This window comes from Ranitomeya imitator, chromosome 3, assembly GCF_032444005.1.
Source record: "Ranitomeya imitator isolate aRanImi1 chromosome 3, aRanImi1.pri, whole genome shotgun sequence".
NCBI lineage: Eukaryota > Metazoa > Chordata > Amphibia > Anura > Dendrobatidae > Ranitomeya > Ranitomeya imitator.
The window spans coordinates 826,809,902-826,825,193 of NC_091284.1; the positions used below are offsets into that span (position 1 = coordinate 826,809,902).

The window sequence follows — 15,292 nt, forward strand, 5'->3', positions numbered from 1 at the left end:
TGTGTAGTGGAGCATGGTGGATGGAGGCACAGGGGTGCAGGATGCCATAATGGAGGCGGATGTGTAGTGGAGCATGGTGGATGGAGGCACAGGGGTGCAGGATGCCATAATGGAGGCGGATGTGTAGTGGACCATGGTGGATGGAGACACAGGGGAGCAGGATGCCATAATGGAGGCGGATGTGTAGTGGAGCGTGGTGGATGGAGACACAGGGGTGCAGGATGCCATAATGGAGGTGGATGTGTAGTGGAGCATGGTGGATGGAGGCACAGGGGAGCAGGATGCCATAATGGAGGCGGATGTGTAGTGGAGCATGGTGGATGGAGGCACAGGGGAGCAGGATGCCATAATGGAGGTTGATGTGTAGTGGAGCATGGTGGATGGAGGCACAGGGGAGCAGGATGCCATAATGGAGGCTGATGTGTAGTGGAGGATGGTGGATGGAGGCACAGGGGTGCAGGATGCCATAATGGAGGTTGATGTGTAGTGGAGCATGGTGGATGGAGGCACAGGGGTGCAGGATGCCATAATGGAGGCGGATGTGTAGTGGAGCGTGGTGGATGGAGACACAGGGGTGCAGGATGCCATAATGGAGGTTGATGTGTAGTGGAGCATGGTGGATGGAGGCACAGGGGAGCAGGATGCCCTAATGGAGGCGGATGTGTAGTGGAGCGTTGTGGATGGAGACACAGGGGAGCAGGATGCCATAATGGAGGCGGATGTGTAGTGGAGGATGGTGGATGGAGACACAGGGGAGCAGGATGCCATAATGGAGGCTGATGTGTAGTGGAGGATGGTGGATGGAGACACAGGGGAGCAGGATGCCATAATGGAGGCGGATGTGTAGTGGAGCATGGTGGATGGAGGCACAGGGGAGCAGGATGCCATAATGGAGGCGGATGTGTAGTGGAGCATGGTGGATGGATGTGCAGGATGCCATAATGGAGGCTGATGTGTAGTGGAGGATGGTGGATGGAGGCACAGGGGTGCAGGATGCCATAATGGAGGCGGATGTGTAGTGGAGGATGGTGGATGGAGACACAGGGGAGCAGGATGCCATAATGGAGGCGGATGTGTAGTGGAGCATGGTGGATGGAGGCACAGGGGAGCAGGATGCCATAATGGAGGCGGATGTGTAGTGGAGGATGGTGCATGGAGACACAGGGGTGCAGGATGCCATAATGGAGGCGGATGTGTAGTGGAGGATGGTGGATGGAGACACAGGGGTGCAGGATGCCATAATGGAGGCGGATGTGTAGTGGAGCATGGTGGATGGAGGCACAGGGGAGCAGGATGCCATAATGGAGGCGGATGTGTAGTGGAGGATGGTGCATGGAGACACAGGGGTGCAGGATGCCATAATGGAGGCTGATGTGTAGTGGAGCATGGTGGATGGAGGCACAGGGGAGCAGGATGCCATAATGGAGGCGGATGTGTAGTGGAGCATGGTGGATGGAGGCACAGGGGTGCAGGATGCCATAATGGAGGCTGATGTGTAGTGGAGCATGGTGGATGGATGTGCAGGATGCCATAATGGAGGCTGATGTGTAGTGGAGCATGGTGGATGGAGGCACAGGGGAGCAGGATGCCATAATGGAGGCGGATGTGTAGTGGAGCATGGTGGATGGAGGAGCAGGATGCCATAATGGAGGCGGATGTGTAGTGGAGCATGGTGGATGGATGTGCAGGATGCCATAATGGAGGCTGATGTGTAGTGGAGCATGGTGGATGGATGTGCAGGATGCCATAATGGAGGCGGATGTGTAGTGGAGCATGGTGGATGGAGGCACAGGGGTACAGGATGCCATAATGGAGGCGGATGTGTAGTGGAGCATGGTGGATGGAGGCACAGGGGTGCAGGATGCCATAATGGAGGTGGATGTGTAGTGGAGCATGGTGGATGGAGGCACAGGGGTGCAGGATGCCATAATGGAGGCTGATGTGTAGTGGAGCATGGTGGATGGAGGCACAGGGGTGCAGGATGCCATAATGGAGGCGGATGTGTAGTGGAGCATGGTGGATGGAGGCACAGGGGTGCAGGATGCCATAATGGAGGTGGATGTGTAGTGGAGCGTGGTGGATGGAGACACAGGGGTGCAGGATGCCATAATGGAGGCTGATGTGTAGTGGAGGATGGTGGATGGAGGCACAGGGGTGCAGGATGCCATAATGGAGGCGGATGTGTAGTGGAGCATGGTGGATGGAGGCACAGGGGAGCAGGATGCCATAATGGAGGCGGATGTGTAGTGGAGCATGGTGGATGGAGACACAGGGGTGCAGGATGCCATAATGGAGGCTGATGTGTAGTGGAGCATGGTGGATGGAGGCACAGGGGTGCAGGATGCCATAATGGAGGCTGATGTGTAGTGGAGCATGGTGGATGGATGTGCAGGATGCCATAATGGAGGCGGATGTGTAGTGGAGCATGGTGGATGGAGGCACAGGGGAGCAGGATGCCATAATGGAGGCGGATGTGTAGTGGAGGATGGTGGATGGAGGCCCAGGGGAGCAGGATGCCATAATGGGGGCTGATGTGTAGTGGAGCGTGGTGGATGGAGGCACAGGGGTGCAGGATGCCATAATGGAGGCGGATGTGTAGTGGAGGATGGTGGATGGAGGCCCAGGGGAGCAGGATGCCATAATGGGGGCTGATGTGTAGTGGAGCATGGTGGATGGAGGCACAGGGGTACAGGATGCCATAATGGAGGCGGATGTGTAGTGGAGCATGGTGGATGGAGGCACAGGGGTGCAGGATGCCATAATGGAGGCTGATGTGTAGTGGAGCATGGTGGATGGAGGCACAGGGGAGCAGGATACCATAATGGAGGCTGATGTGTAGTGGAGCATGGTGGATGGAGGCACAGGGGTGCAGGATGCCATAATGGAGGCTGATGTGTAGTGGAGGATGGTGGATGGAGGCACAGGGGTGCAGGATGCCATAATGGAGGCAGATGTGTAGTGGAGCATGGTGGATGGAGGCACAGGGGTGCAGGATGCCATAATGGAGGCTGATGTGTAGTGGAGGATGGTGGATGGAGGCACAGGGGGAGCAGGATGCCATAATGGAGGCGGATGTGTAGTGGAGCGTGGTGGATGGAGGCACAGGGGTGCAGGATGCCATAATGGAGGCTGATGTGTAGTGGAGCATGATGGATGGAGGCACAGGGGTGCAGGATGCCATAATGGAGGCTGATGTGTAGTGGAGCATGGTGGATGGAGGCACAGGGGTGCAGGATGCCATAATGGAGGCGGATGTGTAGTGGAGCATGGTGGATGGAGGCACAGGGGAGCAGGATGCCATAATGGAGGCGGATGTGTAGTGGAGGATGGTGGATGGAGACACAGGGGTGCAGGATGCCATAATGGAGGCGGATGTGTAGTGGAGCATGGTGGATGGAGGCACAGGGGAGCAGGATGCCATAATGGAGGCTGATGTGTAGTGGAGCATGGTGGATGGAGGCACAGGGGTGCAGGATGCCATAATGGAGGCGGATGTGTAGTGGAGCATGGTGGATGGAGGCACAGGGGTGCAGGATGCCATAATGGAGGCGGATGTGTAGTGGAGCATGGTGGATGGAGGCACAGGGGTGCAGGATGCCATAATGGAGGCGGATGTGTAGTGGAGCATGGTGGATGGAGGCACAGGGGTGCAGGATGCCATAATGGAGGCGGATGTGTATTGGAGCATGGTGGATGGAGGCACAGGGGTGCAGGATGCCATAATGGAGGCGGATGTGTAGTGGAGCATGGTGGATGGAGGCACAGGGGAGCAGGATGCCATAATGGAGGCGGATGTGTAGTGGAGGATGGTGGATGGAGGCACAGGGGAGCAGGATGCCATAATGGAGGCGGATGTGTAGTGGAGCATGGTGGATGGAGGCACAGGGGTACAGGATGCCATAATGGAGGCTGATGTGTAGTGGAGCATGGTGGATGGAGGCACAGGGGTGCAGGATGCCATAATGGAGGCTGATGTGTAGTGGAGCATGGTGGATGGAGGCACAGGGGTGCAGGATGCCATAATGGAGGCGGATGTGTAGTGGAGCATGATGGATGGAGGCACAGGGGTGCAGGATGCCATAATGGAGGCGGATGTGTAGTGGAGCATGGTGGATGGAGGCACAGGGGTGCAGGATGCCATAATGGAGGCGGATGTGTAGTGGAGCATGATGGATGGAGGCACAGGGGTGCAGGATGCCATAATGGAGGCGGATGTGTAGTGGAGCATGGTGGATGGAGACACAGGGGTGCAGGATGCCATAATGGAGGCGGATGTGTAGTGGAGGATGGTGGATGGAGGCACAGGGGAGCAGGATGCCATAATGGAGGCGGATGTGTAGTGGAGCATGGTGGATGGAGGCACAGGGGAGCAGGATGCCATAATGGAGGCGGATGTGTAGTGGAGCATGGTGGATGGAGGCACAGGGGTACAGGATGCCATAATGGAGGCTGATGTGTAGTGGAGCATGGTGGATGGAGGCACAGGGGTGCAGGATGCCATAATGGAGGCTGATGTGTAGTGGAGCATGGTGGATGGAGGCACAGGGGTGCAGGATGCCATAATGGAGGCGGATGTGTAGTGGAGCATGATGGATGGAGGCACAGGGGTGCAGGATGCCATAATGGAGGCTGATGTGTAGTGGAGCATGATGGATGGAGGCACAGGGGTGCAGGATGCCATAATGGAGGCGGATGTGTAGTGGAGCATGGTGGATGGAGGCACAGGGGTGCAGGATGCCATAATGGAGGCTGATGTGTAGTGGAGCATGATGGATGGAGGCACAGGGGTGCAGGATGCCATAATGGAGGCGGATGTGTAGTGGAGCATGGTGGATGGAGGCACAGGGGTGCAGGATGCCATAATGGAGGCTGATGTGTAGTGGAGCATGATGGATGGAGGCACAGGGGTGCAGGATGCCATAATGGAGGCGGATGTGTAGTGGAGCATGGTGGATGGAGGCACAGGGGAGCAGGATGCCATAATGGAGGTGGATGTGTAGTGGAGGATGGTGGATGGAGGCACAGGATGCCATAATGTAGGCGGATGTGTAGTGGAGCATGGTGGATGGAGGCACAGGGGTGCAGGATGCCATAATGGAGGCTGATGTGTAGTGGAGCATGATGGATGGAGGCACAGGGGTGCAGTATGCCATAATGGAGGCGGATGTGTAGTGGAGGATGGTGGATGGAGGCACAGGGGAGCAGGATGCCATAATGGAGGCTGATGTGTAGTGGAGCATGATGGATGGAGGCACAGGGGTGCAGGATGCCATAATGGAGGCGGATGTGTAGTGGAGCATGGTGGATGGAAGCACAGGGGTGCAGGATGCCATAATGTAGGCGGATGTGTAGTGGAGCATGGTGGATGGAGGCACAGGGGAGCAGGATGCCATAATGTAGGCGGATGTGTAGTGGAGCATGGTGGATGGAGGAGCAGGATGCCATAATGGAGGCTGATGTGTAGTGGAGCATGATGGATGGAGGCACAGGGGTGCAGGATGCCATAATGGAGGCGGATGTGTAGTGGAGCATGGTGGATGGAGGAGCAGGATGCCATAATGGAGGCTGATGTGTAGTGGAGCATGATGGATGGAGGCACAGGGGAGCAGGATGCCATAATGTAGGCGGATGTGTAGTGGAGCATGGTGGATGGAGGCACAGGGGAGCAGGATGCTATAATGGAGGCTGATGTGTAGTGGAGCATGGTGGATGGATGTGCAGGATGCCATAATGGAGGTGGATGTGTAGTGGAGCATGGTGGATGGAGGCACAGGGGTGCAGGATGCCATAATGGAGGCGGATGTGTAGTGGAGCATGGTGGATGGAGACACAGGGGTGCAGGATGCCATAATGGAGGCGGATGTGTAGTGGAGCATGGTGGATGGAGACACAGGGGTGCAGGATGCCATAATGGAGGCTGATGTGTGGTGGAGCATGGTGGATGGAGGCACAGGGGTGCAGGATGCCATAATGTAGGCGGATGTGTAGTGGAGCATGGTGGATGGAGACACAGGGGAGCAGGATGCCATAATGGAGGCTGATGTGTGGTGGAGCATGGTGGATGGAGGCACAGGGGTGCAGGATGCCATAATGTAGGCGGATGTGTAGTGGAGCATGGTGGATGGAGGCACAGGGGAGCAGGATGCTATAATGGAGGCTGATGTGTGGTGGAGCATGGTGGATGGAGGCACAGGGGAGCAGGATGCCATAATGTAGGCGGATGTGTAGTGGAGCATGGTGGATGGAGACACAGGGGAGCAGGATGCCATAATGGAGGCTGATGTGTAGTGGAGGATGGTGGATGGAGGCACAGGGGTGCAGGATGCCATAATGTAGGCGGATGTGTAGTGGAGCATGGTGGATGGAGGCACAGGGGAGCAGGATGCTATAATGGAGGCTGATGTGTAGTGGAGCATGGTGGATGGAGGCACAGGGGAGCAGGAAGTCCTGATGGAAGTGTAGGGGCAGCAGAACATGTAATTTGGGGGGCGCTTGGATGAAGGAAGCTATCTGTATGGAGGGGAGTCCGATAATGACAGAAGATTACTCCTTTTCGTGTCCCCAGACGGCCATCATCAGCCGGATTCAGTGCCGAGTTGTTGCGTTAGACCAGCGAGGTCACGGTGAGTCCCGGCCCCGATATCCTGACACCACGTCTTTGTTCTCTCATTTGTTATTTTACAGACATTTGATTTGTCTTCCAGGAGAAACAAAGGTGAGGAGCCCCGAGGACCTGTCAGCGGAGAGCATGGCCCGGTGAGTCCTTCTGCCAGTATGGCCGCCATGCCAGTATCTCTGTGGGTGACCCAGTATGTTGGCGTTGGTGGAGCCTCGTTGGCCCAGTATAGTGTTTTACACGACTTCTCACGTGTTTCCAGGGACATTGGGAATGTGGTGGAAGCGTTGTATGGAGACCTCCCCCCTCCCATCATGCTGATCGGACACAGTATGGGGGGAGCCATCGCCGTCCACACGGCCGCTGCTAATCTCGTCCCCAGTTTGCTGGGCCTCTGCATGATCGACGTTGTGGAAGGTGAGTGCCAACGTGTCTGTGGTGCGTCCGTGGTAATCTGGGGGGGGGGGTAGAAGGAATAAGGATCCCTAATCCGCTAATTTTATTCTCGATTATACTTACACCCATTCCCAGGAACTGCAATGGACGCCTTAAACAGTATGCAGAACTTCCTGCGCAGCCGCCCGAAAACCTTTAAATCTCTGGAGGGCGCCATCGAATGGAGGTCAGTAGTGTTACTTTGTCGTTGTACTCTGTGTAATGGACAATAGTTTGTGTAATTTTGCTTCGATTTCTTTCTTCCTCAGTGTGAAGAGTGGTCAGATCAGGAATCTGGACTCGGCTCGGGTCTCCATGGTGGGACAGGTGAAGCAGTGAGTAATCAGTGTGCGGTATTATTCCCCGACACCTTGTCTCTCATCTAACACGTCGGCATAAGGGGTCCGCAGCCATTTAGCCCCCACTTCTATGCCGCGGATTGACAATTAAAGGCAGCGATGGGACCTAGCTCTGGTTACTGCTGTATAACTCTGGCGGGATCATCCTCTGACCCTGCCCCATACACTCAGCCCGACGTATGATGGAGATCAGACTTGTGGAAGGGTAATGGTTAAGGGCAAGTTTCCAGCTTCCTCCTAGAAAAGAGGTAAGAAAATGCATCATAAACGTACCTGATGTAACTCCGTGTGCGCTGGTTTATCCACAGATGTGAAGAAGCCACAAGTCCCGAAGGACCAAAAGGCTTAGTAGAAGGAATCATCGAGGAAGAGGAGGAAGATGAAGAGGAGAATGGGGGGCAGTCCATCAACAAAAGGAAGAAGGAGGATGATACGGAGGTAAGGGGAGAATGGACATGTGACCCCCCCATGCGCTCACACAAAGCTATCCCGATCACTCGGACCCTCACAATTCAGAGATCGGGGGTCCACCATGCTCCATCTGAACGAAGTGCTGGCTGTACATGACGACCGTCCCATACAAGAAATAGCCAAGCGCTGCCCTCTGCTTTCTCCAGGAGTCCAACTAAGCCATAGTGTGCAGACAGCTGCGACCATCGCCGCGACCAACGCGTCTTTCCAGCAGGCCCTGTCCATAATGATTTGCGGGGTCCCAGCCGTGTGGCCAGTCCTCCTGCTGCTACCTATAAATACATAGATTTTTGGTTGGTGCATTTTGGCGTACATCCGGTAAACCTGGCATTATTTGTGATGCCCCCCATTACGCTATGTGACCCTTATCGGAGCGGCATCCATCACGGGACCACCAGTGGCTTCTATCCACGGCTAGGAAATAATAAAGGTTTCCATTCAGCGACTGCGACACTGGAGCACAAAGTCTAACTTCTTATTTTCTACATTCAGAACTTCTAATATCGTTCTTTCTTAGACCAAAAAAGAGCGCCCCTATACCTGGAGGATCGAGCTGTCAAAAACTGAGAAATACTGGGAGGGCTGGTTCAGGGGTCTCTCCAACCTCTTCCTCAGCTGTTCAATTCCTAAACAGCTCCTCCTGGCGGGTGAGTGTCCTCCGCTGCTCTGCGGCCTTTCTCCTGGTTTTTCATGTGCTGGGTTTAATGTTTTTTTTATCACAGCGCCTTTATATACTGTAATATGTAATCATCAGACCCCAGCATAGATCTGCATGGAAGACCACCTGTGGTTGTGCGTGGGGTCTGTAAGGCCTCGGTCAGGGAACATAGACATGTGAACAGCCTCATAGGCTATAATGGGTCTGTCAGAAGCATGGCTAGGACACGTAGTGAAAAATGGCCGTCTGAATGTTTTATCCATGCCCGGTTCTTTTGTGCACAGTTCATGTACTGAAATCCTTTCCTGTCTCCATCCTCTTCGGTTAGGAGTGACGTTCCTGGACCAGGTGACCTCGGTTCTGATCGCGTCTCCAGAGTGGACCAGACGTTGCTTTTTCTCTGAGAGCCTCGATGTTGGCTTATCACATTGGTCCCGGTTCGTACAGAAGACGCAGTGTGATCCAGCACGTCAGAACCGCGGGCATCTGGTTCAGGAGAAGCGGTGACTTTGCCGGTCACTGGAGAAGATGGCGATCATTGAGTGTTAGCACGTATTACTAAGTATTACAAGTATGTGAAGAGAATAACTATGTAGGTATATAAAAAAAATCGCCCCGTTATTGGGGATCCAGATAGGTCAGACCCCCTGTGATCGCTAAGCTGCCTCCTATCTATATTTATAAATCTCGCCATCTCCCAGATCATAGGCCATTAACGCTTCTCTTGTTCTTTCAGGAGTGGACAGATTGGACAAGGACCTCACGATAGGACAGATGCAGGGTAAGACCACCGCGTTTGGGCATTTTGCTCACAAGGTGCCATTTGACTCCCACCTTGTACATTCAGCCCCTTGCCAGGTTCGTCTTTTCATGGATGTCTTATGTTTTGCATTACAGGAAAGTTCCAGATGCAGGTTCTCCCGCAGTGTGGCCATGCCGTACACGAAGACGCTCCAGATAAAGTAAGACGCTCCGTATATACTGTAAATGGCTGATAAGTGGGGTCTGACTGCACTTGGTTGCAAATTACTCTACACTAACCTCATTGCTGACATAGGACACACCTGTACGTCACCCGTCGGGTGCAGAGTATACAGCGGCCAGCGACAGCTAGCGCCGATCGCTGTTGTTTAACCAAACTCTGCCCGTGGGCGTCCATTATAGCACCAATTGGCCTTTCGCAATTCAATCCCGGGATACCAAATGGGTTTCCGGTCGTCTATTGAAGGCCCCGGTTTACTATAGACTGTAATACTGATATATTACAATAAAATACAAGGACCTTCCTTTCCTATGGATTCCTATGAAAATCGAAAATTATATAACCTGCACGGTAAATGCTGTGAAAAACCGAGTTTTCACCTGCAGAAATACATTTTTCTAATTTTTCTTTTTTAGTGACAGTCCCTCCAATAATGCTGTAAAAAGACATAAAATCGTCTTTTTCAAATATCAAAAGACTGACCACCACAGGTGCTTACTAAGAGCAGGCATCTACATGTATAACCAACAAATAAAGCAGCAGTCTGCAGCACTACGGCATGCAAACATGAAATACCTGAAATTGCATTACTGTTCTAGAAGATTGGAAAAATTGAATATACTTGGTGCGTAAATTGGTCAATTCATGTGTGCCCAGCAGCCGCGATAAGGCGATTCTCATTGCTGGGAACCTACCTAATGTGAATCTTTTCTTAGGCTAAAGGCTACATTTATGTGGGAAGGGCGGATCCTGCTGGAAAGAACACCTGAGAATGAGGGGTGGAGTGCTCGGTCAGAGAGCCAATATACAAAAATCACAGCAGGATCCTACCTACCCATGAATGGAGGCTATCAACCCAGGAGAGGATTCACGTTGGGTTCCCAACAAAGAACACATGGATTGGGCAATTTATGCGCTAAGTATCTTCGTTTTTTCCTATTTTCTAGAGCAGTAATGTAATTCATGTTTTATGTTTTACTTGCTCAAATCGTATTAATGCCACACTCTCACCAATGAATTGTACAACCGTGCACTTGAAAAACTATCCGTCGCACAACTCCTCCAGCTTAATATTAAAAAGTTACCGGTCTACGAATACGGCTACACAAACTAATTTTTTTTAATTTTTTTTATTTTATTTTTTTTCAAACTTCAGATATTTTTTTTCAACCACTAAAAAATATATATATATATATATATTACACACACAGTTATAGCTGGAGGTGTTGGCACCCTTGAAATTGTTCCAGAAAATGAAGTATTTCTCCCAGAAAATTATTACAATTCCCCATGTTTTGCTATATACTTGTTTATTTCCTTTGGGTGTATTGGAACAACACAAAAAAAAAATAGAGAGAAAAAGCAAATTGAAGAGAATTTCGCACAAAACCCCCCAAAATGGGGCCGGACAAAATTGTCACAACCTTTCCAAAATTGTTGGCACCCTCAACTTAAAATTTAAAATTTAGCTGCTCGCCCTTTGGAATAAATAACTGCAATCGATCACTTCCTATAACCATCAACAAGATTCTTACTCCTCTCAGCGGGAATTTTGGACGACTCTTCTTACAAACTCCTCCAGGTCCCTCATATGCCTTCGTACAGAAATTTTCAATGGGATTTAGATCCGGACTCATTGCTGCCACTTCAGAACTCTCCAGCTCTTTGTTTCCAACCATTTCTGGGGCTTCTTGAAGCATGCTTTAGGTCATTGTCCTGCTGGAAGACCTATGACTTGGACACAAACCTAGCTTTCTGACACTGGGCACTACATTGCCATCCAAAATCCTTTTGGTTATCCTCAGATTTCATGAAAAAAACAACCCCAAAACATCTTTGCGCCTCCACCATATTTGACTGTAGGTACTGTATTATTTTATTTGTAGGCCTCATTCTGTTTTTGGTAAACAGCAGAATGATGTGCTTTACCAAAAAGCTCTGTCTTGGTCTAATCTATCCACAAGACCCTTTCCCAGAAGGATTTTGGCTTACTACCGTAAATTTTGGCAAACTGCATGTCTCTGCCAGCAGTAGAGCCCTCCGGGGTCTCCTGCCATAGCATTTCATTCACATGTTGTCGGATAGATTGTGCGGACACTGATGCACTCTGAGGCTGCAGAACAGCTTGAATTTCTTTGGATCTGCGTTGGAGCTGTTTATCCACCATCTGGACTATCCTGTGTTAGAACCTTTCATCAATTTTTCTCTGCTGTCCACGTCCAGGGAGATTAGCTATAGTGCCATGGGTTGTAAACATCTTGATTATGTTGTGCACCATGGACAAAGGAACATCAAGATCTCTGGAGATGGACTTGTAACCTTGAGATTGTGGATATCTTTCAACAATGTTGGTTCTCAAGTCCTCAGACCGTTCTCTTCTCCCCTTTCTGTTCTCCATGCTTAGTGTGGCACACACAGACACAAAATGCAAAGATTGAGTCTGCCGTCTCCCCTTTTTATGTGGCTTCAGGTGTGATTTTCATATTGTCCACACCTGTTACTTGCCACAGGTGAGTGTGAACGAGCATCGCATGATTGAAACAAAGTTGTTTATCCACAATTTTGTAAAGATGCCAAAGATTTTGTCCAGACCATTTGGAGGGGATTTGTATGAAATGAAGTCCAATTTGCCTTTTTTTCTCATTTTTGTGTTGTTTCAGTACACACAAAGGAAATAATCAAGTGTAATAGCAAAATGTGTGTAACTGCAATAATCTTCTGGGAGAAATACTGCATTTTCTTGAACAATTTCAAGGGTGCCAATGACTGTATATATCTAGATATATAAAAAAAAAACAATACGTTTGAAATTCAACCGGACTCCAAATCCGTAGTAATCAGATCATTTTTACCACACACAATGGACCCTGTAAAAAGGAACCTCGGAAAAAACATTGACACAATTGAATTTTTGGTTGTTTTTTACGTTTTGTTTTTTTTACCACTTTACCACACTTGGAAATTCCTACCATTTTTTTTTTAGGATGTTGCGCAGGTAATTGAATGATGACCTTCAATGCTACAACTCATCCCACACAAATCAAGGGGGACAGAAAAATGACATTATGGCTCTTGACAGCAAAAAAAATGAAAATCTGCTTGATAGTGAATGGGGTTAAACTTCATGGCAAATATAAAGACGGCCTAGTGAGAGGGGTCCCTGGTTCTTGGGATTCCTCGTGGTCCCAGATGTTGGGACGGTCGCGGGCGTTGGGATGGCAGTGGGCGTCAGGCTGCGCTGTAACGACTTCTCCTTGGCGCAGGTCGCGGAGGCGGTCGCCACCTTCTTGGTGCGCCATCGGTTTGCAGAACCAGTTGGTGGATTTCAGTGGTAAGAACATAACTTTAATCCTAATAATACCCAATAAGTGACTGATGGAGGGGTCCTGAGATTGTTCCTGCACTCCCCCACCCATGTGACATCCCAGGACCCCGCATAATACAAACCCTTCACCCTATCCCATACAAGCTGATTAATCGCAGTCGTCTCCTGTTTTGCAGCGTGTTCCCGGCCTGTTAGTGCCCTGCAGTCTGGAGGGGGCACGACGTCGTCCTGTAAATACCGAGCTCCGGCGGCCGCAGTGATGATCCTGGTGCAGCAGAGCGGCCCCTCCGTCACTAAACGCCAGTCTATACCACTGTCCGTGGTGTCTTTTTCCTCTTCTTCTTGGTCGGGGGGCGCTGTTGCTGTGTTGGCGCGCTCATCACGAGGAAGGACCGATGACCCGGATACCCTCATGGTCACAGTTTGGAGGGGTACGGGGTCTGGTCAGGAGGGTCCCCACTGGAGGGAGAATAGTGCAAACTTCCCCAAAATAGTTTGTAATTCCATTTATTGCCATTTTCAGACGTAAATCCATCAGCAGCACAAATCTCTCTCCGGTCTGACCGAGACCCCATTAAATTAGGGTGCGTGCGACCATGCACATCAGATAAACCTCGGCCGACCATCTGACGTGTACGGTTGAAGTCCTCTGATGTCAGATAGTGGGGAAGGATCGGGCACGTTGGCTTTCAGCATGCCTGATCTTTTGTTCCTGCAGGAGATCTGTGGTGCCTGCTTTTGTTTGGACTGTACTGCCCACATCCCCTTTAAGAACTTTCTTAGCCAATCAGAAGCAAGAACTTTCATCATGTGATTCTCCCGCCTCTGCCATAAAGCAAGATGCTGTCCTTGTCAGATTGACAGACGGAGCTCATGGTTGCGTCGGTCGTTCGGCTCCGGTTCTGTCGCCACCATCGTGGTTGTCATATGTCCTGGACTATGGATGACAAGAAGTTCACAATCTGTGGCCGGAGTCGTGGTTTTTTTTTTCTTCCTGTTAATGAATGTAAACCTTTTTATTTATGGACAGAAGAGCGAGAAGAATAAAAGTAAAAAAAAAGAACGTTACCTGCGACTGGAGTCAGTGTCCAGGACCAGAATATAAGAACACTGTGACGGGACGTGGTGTGTTATACGGGGGTGCGCAGCCGTCACATGATAATAATGGCGCCTGAAAACATGGCACAGACCGGCCGTCCCGACCCACAAAACGGCCACGTACCACTAAGCGCCTGATATATAAACTACAGTATATAGCAGCAGCTGGGTGAGCCTTATCCTCTATGTAACCACCAGAGGGCGCCAGCATACTACAGAACATACATACAGCACATCATTCCATACCCTACTGTATCTAATCCTATCCTGTGTGATACTGTCTGCTGAGCCGTGTATCTAATCCTATCCTGTGTGATACTGTCTGCTGAGCCGTGTATCTAATCCTCTCCTGTGTGATACTGTCTACTGAGCCGTGTATCTAATCCTCTCCTGTGTGATACAGTCTGCTGAGCCGTGTATCTAATCCTATCCTGTGTGATACTGTCTGCTGAGCCGTGTATCTAATCCTCTCCTGTGTGATACTGTCTGCTGAGCCGTGTATCTAATCCTCTCCTGTGTGATACTGACTGCTGAGCCGTGTATCTAATCCTCTCCTGTGTGATACTGACTGCTGAGCCGTGTATCTAATCCTATCCTGTGAGATACTGTCTGCTGAGCCGTGTATCTAATCCCATCCTGTGTGATACTGACTGCTGAGCTGTGTATCTAATCCTCTCCTGTGTGATACTGACTGCTGAGCCGTGTATCTAATCCTCTCCTGTGTGATACTGACTGCTGAGCCGTGTATCTAATCCTCTCCTGTGTGATACTGACTGCTGAGCCGTGTATCTAATCCTCTCCTGTGTGATACTGACTGCTGAGCCGTGTATCTAATCCTCTCCTGTGTGATACTGACTGCTGAGCCGTGTATCTAATCCTCTCCTGTGTGATACTGACTGCTGAGCCGTGTATCTAATCCCATCCTGTGTGATACTGGCTGGTAATGATAGCGGGGGACCCTGCCCTGACAGAGGTGGTCCCCCAGTATTGAGACCCATGGATTTCTCTGATCCTGGCTCTCTGCAGTCACCAGATGTTACCGGGAAGCCCAGAGAGGGGGCACATAGTGAGAGTAGGGGGCCGAGCCCAGCTTCACCCCCAGAGGATGGACAGATGCCAAAAATCCTGGCCCCTGGGCCTTCACGACTCATAATATACATCCTGATATTCGACACTGCCGGCCGACTGTGAATGCTGCCATAGAAAAGGAGAAAAGTAAAAAAAAAAAAATATTGGAAAATGAAATCTTGTCCGTAAAACCATCTAATAACCAATATAAAGTGGTAAATCTAGAATAAAAAAGACACAGATAATATCTAATATGTAATAATATTTATAGACATAAAGA

The 15,292-nt window shown here is 50.7% G+C and overlaps 1 protein-coding gene across 1 annotated transcript in view; it reads left to right on the top strand.

Moving 5' to 3' along the window:
- The window catches only part of PPME1 (protein phosphatase methylesterase 1), a 52,190-nt gene extending 38,305 nt beyond the window's left edge, over nucleotides 1-13,885 (top strand). Inside the window, exons 5-15 of the mRNA XM_069759446.1 lie at nucleotides 6,566-6,623; nucleotides 6,705-6,756; nucleotides 6,879-7,033; nucleotides 7,148-7,238; nucleotides 7,321-7,386; nucleotides 7,719-7,848; nucleotides 8,399-8,528; nucleotides 9,276-9,320; nucleotides 9,437-9,501; nucleotides 12,785-12,852; nucleotides 13,023-13,885. Of these exons, the coding sequence (XP_069615547.1) occupies nucleotides 6,566-6,623; nucleotides 6,705-6,756; nucleotides 6,879-7,033; nucleotides 7,148-7,238; nucleotides 7,321-7,386; nucleotides 7,719-7,848; nucleotides 8,399-8,528; nucleotides 9,276-9,320; nucleotides 9,437-9,501; nucleotides 12,785-12,852; nucleotides 13,023-13,041 (879 nt within the window). The 3' untranslated portion in view covers nucleotides 13,042-13,885. The remainder of the gene's footprint in view (nucleotides 1-6,565; nucleotides 6,624-6,704; nucleotides 6,757-6,878; nucleotides 7,034-7,147; nucleotides 7,239-7,320; nucleotides 7,387-7,718; nucleotides 7,849-8,398; nucleotides 8,529-9,275; nucleotides 9,321-9,436; nucleotides 9,502-12,784; nucleotides 12,853-13,022) is intronic.
- Nucleotides 13,886-15,292: the final 1,407 nt, after the last annotated feature.